The following is a 4,087-nucleotide window of genomic DNA, read 5'->3' as shown; positions in this document are numbered from 1 at the left end:
ATGGGACTTATGTCAAAATGAATCAGTTATATTCTTTTTTGTTATGTTTTATGGAAACTCAAAATGTCATCAATGATAGGGGCCATTCAAAAATATGCAGGACCCCAAACATAAAGGATAGTACAAGAGACTGAATTACTCTTACATTTACCACATACAATCAACATTTCAACCTCTATTATATTTCACAACTTGATACTAAATTTGAAGCACCTGTGTCTGGTGATTTAATTTTTCACTCTACAGCCTATTGTATTGAATTGAACACTGAAACTTGTCCCATTGTATTAAATCATGCAACTGTCACAGAATCAGGTTAAGTGGTTTATAAGGCATATTGGAACGAGTTAAAAATCATTTTATATCCACTTAATGAAAAGTTTATTCTTTTGGATGGAGGGGTTCCTGAATGCCTCAGTCAAAATGTGTGTTGTAAATCAGCTGAATAGTTTGTTAAAGTATAATTTATCTGGCTGGAATGGAGCCGCAGGAATTGGAAGGAATTGTAGACATCACAGGATTGATGGGTGTCTACTGAGCTGGGCTGGGAATAGCAGCTGTCACACCACATTCAAAATTCCAAGTAGACAAGGATGCCAAGGGCAGGCAGCAGGAAGCCAAGGAAACTCTGTGATAGAATGGATGCACCTGCAAGGTAAACAAAAAAGTGTATGTATAATTTTATTGGTAAATGGCCATTATTGCTCTTTTAGTTTGCTTTGGGCAATTCCAGATTGTGCAGCCCTGAACGCCAAATATTTCACATAAGTGATTTACAGAAATAAAAGACACACGATCAAAAGAGTTCGAAATGTTTATGTGTAAATATGTGCACTACTCCTTCAGCATGCTTAATTAAGTCATTCAGGATAATAAAAACAGACATATTTATGTTGACTTTATGGTCTAGCAGTCTCAGATTCCCACTAATAGGCCAAAGGTAATATTTTAGGAAATTTATAAATGAGTACAACTATATGTAATATTAAAAAAAAGAGAAAGTGAAAATATTAATAATGTTACCAGTGATCGTGACATCATAGATGCACTGGGTAGATTTTACACATTTTCTTATCCTAATGGCATCAGGATTGGAGGAAGACTCATTAACAACCTGTGATATGCAGATGATACAACCTTGCTTGCTGAAAGCAAATAGGATGTGAAATACTTACTGATGAAATTTAAAGACCACAGCCTGAAGGCTGTGTATGAGTAGTCTTTCAATGTAAGGAAAACAAAAATCCTCACCACTGGAGAATAAATAATATCATGGTAAATGGAGAAAAGATTTAACTTCAAAGATTTCATTTTGCTTACGTCCACTATCAGCACTCATGGAAGGAGCAGTCAAAAAATCAAATGTCATATTTCATTAGGCAAATCTACTGCACAAGACCTCTTTAAAGTGTTGAAGAGGAAAGATGTCAGTTTGAGGATTAAGGTGAGCCTGACCCAAGCCATGGTATTTTTAACAGCTTCATATGCATGTGCAAGTTGGGTAATGAACAGGGAAGAGAAAGACTATAGGATAATTGATGCATTTTAGTTATTGTGTTGGAGAAAAATATTAAAAGTACCATGAACTGCTAGAAGAACAAACAAATCTGTGCTGCAAGACGTACACATCGAATGCTCCTTAGAAGCAAGGATGAGAGACTTTGTCATTCATACTTTGGACATAATATTAGGAGGGACCCATCCCTGGAGAAGGATATCTGCTTAGTAAAGTGGAGGGTCAGTGAAAAAGACAAATCCACCAAGGAGATGGATTGGCACAGTGACAGCAATGGGCTCAAGTCTATCAATGATTGTGAAGAAGGTGCATGATCCAGCAATACTTCATTCTATTATGTATAAGGTTGCTATGAGTCAGAACTGACTTGTAAGCACAACAACAACAAAGGTTTTAAAGAAATTCTAGTGTTTCATTGTAGGATAGGCACGGGATTGTTAACCTAACTACTGATGGTTCAACCCATCAGTTGCTCTTTAGAAAACCTATACAGGGTCTCTATGAGTTGGAACTGACTCAGTGGCACTTAACAACAACAATGGTTTTAAGACATCTATCTAGGTGCTGATACACAATGACTTCAGGAAAGTGTTTTTGATTATACTGAATAAATTTCTATTGGAATTTTACCTAAAGGAAAATGGTTGGAGTTATTACGCTGTATACTTAAAATAGAAATAATATACTGTGAATTTATATTACATTTTAAGTGTTGCATAGGAGGATGACTCCTGTGGTAATGAAATTGTATGTGTCTAAATTCTGCCCACTAGACTTTTAAGGACTGAAAAGTGGGACCTAGACACATATTTTTTGCTTTCTATTCTTCACATCCACCACTCGTCTGTCAGTTTGTCGTACTGTGGTGGCTTGTGAGTTGCTATGATTCTGGAAGCTATGCCACCGGTATTTTAAATACCAGCAGGGTCACCCATGGTGGGCAGGTTTCAGATGAGCTTCCAGATGAAGACAGACTAGGAAGAAGGAGTGGTAAACTACTTCCGAATATTTAGTCACTGAAAACCTTATGAATAGCAGAGAAACACTGTCAGATATAGTGCCAGAAAATGAGTCCCTCAGGTTGGAAGGCATGCAAAATGCAACTGGGGAAGAGCTGCCTCCTCAAAGTAGAGTTGACCATGATGACGTGAATAGAGTAAAGCCTGTGATGACCTTCCTTTGATGATGCAGCACAACTCAAAATGAAGAGAAAGAGCTGTAAACATCCATTAATAACTGGAACATGGAATATATGAAGTATTAATCTAGGAAAATAGAAAATTGTCAAAAATGAAATGAAACACATAAACATGGATATCTTTGGGATTAGTGAGCTGAAATGAACTGGTATTGGCCATTTTGAATCTGATAACCACATGGTTTCCTATGCCAGGAATGACAAATTGAAGAGGAAAGGTGTTGCATTCATTGTCAAAAAGAACAGATTCAGATCAGTCATGAGGTACAACATTGTCTGTGATAGGATAATATCCATGCACCTACAGGAAAGCCCAGTTAATACCATCATTATTCAAATTTACTCACCAACCACTAAAACCAGTGAGGATGAAACAGAAGAATTCTACCAACTTCTCCAATCTGAAATTGATCAAACATGAAATCAAGATGTACTGATCATTACTGGTGATTGGAATGCAAAGGTTGGGAGCAAAGAGGAAGGATCAGTAGTTGGAAAATATGTCTTTGGTGATAGAAATAATGCTGGAGATCACATGATAGAATTCTGCAAAATCAATGTTTTTTTCATTTCAAATATCTTCTTTAAACAGCATAAGAGACGATTATACACATGGACCTAACCAGAAGGAATACATAGAAATCAAATTGACCACATCTGTGGAAAGAGACAATGGAAAAGTTCCATATCATCAATGAAAATAAGATCAGTGGCAGACTGTGGAACAGACCATCAATGACTCATTCTGAACTGAATCTGAAGAAAATGAAAGCAAGTTCACGAGAGTCAAAATATGACCTTGACTATATCCCAATTGAATTTAGAGATTAGCTGAAGAACAGATTTGATATATTAAACACTAAAGACCAAAGACCAGAATTGTTGTGGGATGACAGCAAGAACATCATACATGAAGAAAGCAAAAAGTCATTAAGAAAACAAGAAAGAAGGAAAATATCAACATGTATGCCAGAAGAGACACTAAAACTTGCTTTCCAGCATAGAGATGCTAAAGTAAATGGACGAAATGAGGAAGTCCAAGAGCTGAACTGAAAATTTCAAAGAACAGCTCGAGAAGATAAAGCCAACTATTACAACAAAATTGGCAAAATCTGGAGTCAGAAAACCAAAAAGAAAGAACACACTCAGCATTTCTCAAGTTGGGGAACTGAAGAAAAAATTCAAGCCTCGACTTTTGTTATTGAAGGATTCTCTGGGCAAATTATTGAATGATGCAGAAAGCATCAAAAGACGATGGAAGGAATGCACAGAGTCACCATACCAAAAGGAAATTGTTGATGTTCAACCATTTCAAGAGGTAGCATATGATCAAGAGCCATTGATACTGAAGGAAGAAGTCCAAGGTGCATTGA

At 36.6% G+C, this 4,087-nt stretch overlaps 1 protein-coding gene across 1 annotated transcript in view; it reads right to left on the bottom strand.

Annotated features, from left to right (window-relative positions):
• Positions 1-310: 310 nt before the first annotated feature.
• CNTN1 (contactin 1) overlaps positions 311-4,087 on the bottom strand; it is a 322,132-nt gene continuing 318,355 nt past the window's right edge. The window contains exon 28 of the mRNA XM_006865302.1: positions 311-648. Within this exon, the coding sequence (XP_006865364.1) occupies positions 572-648 (77 nt within the window). The 3' untranslated portion in view covers positions 311-571. The remainder of the gene's footprint in view (positions 649-4,087) is intronic.

This window comes from Chrysochloris asiatica, unplaced genomic scaffold (genome assembly GCF_000296735.1).
Source record: "Chrysochloris asiatica unplaced genomic scaffold, ChrAsi1.0 scaffold00077, whole genome shotgun sequence".
Taxonomy (NCBI): Eukaryota; Metazoa; Chordata; class Mammalia; order Afrosoricida; family Chrysochloridae; genus Chrysochloris; species Chrysochloris asiatica.
The sequence above is the reverse complement of the archived record's forward strand: the minus strand, read 5'-3'. Positions and strand labels throughout refer to the sequence as shown.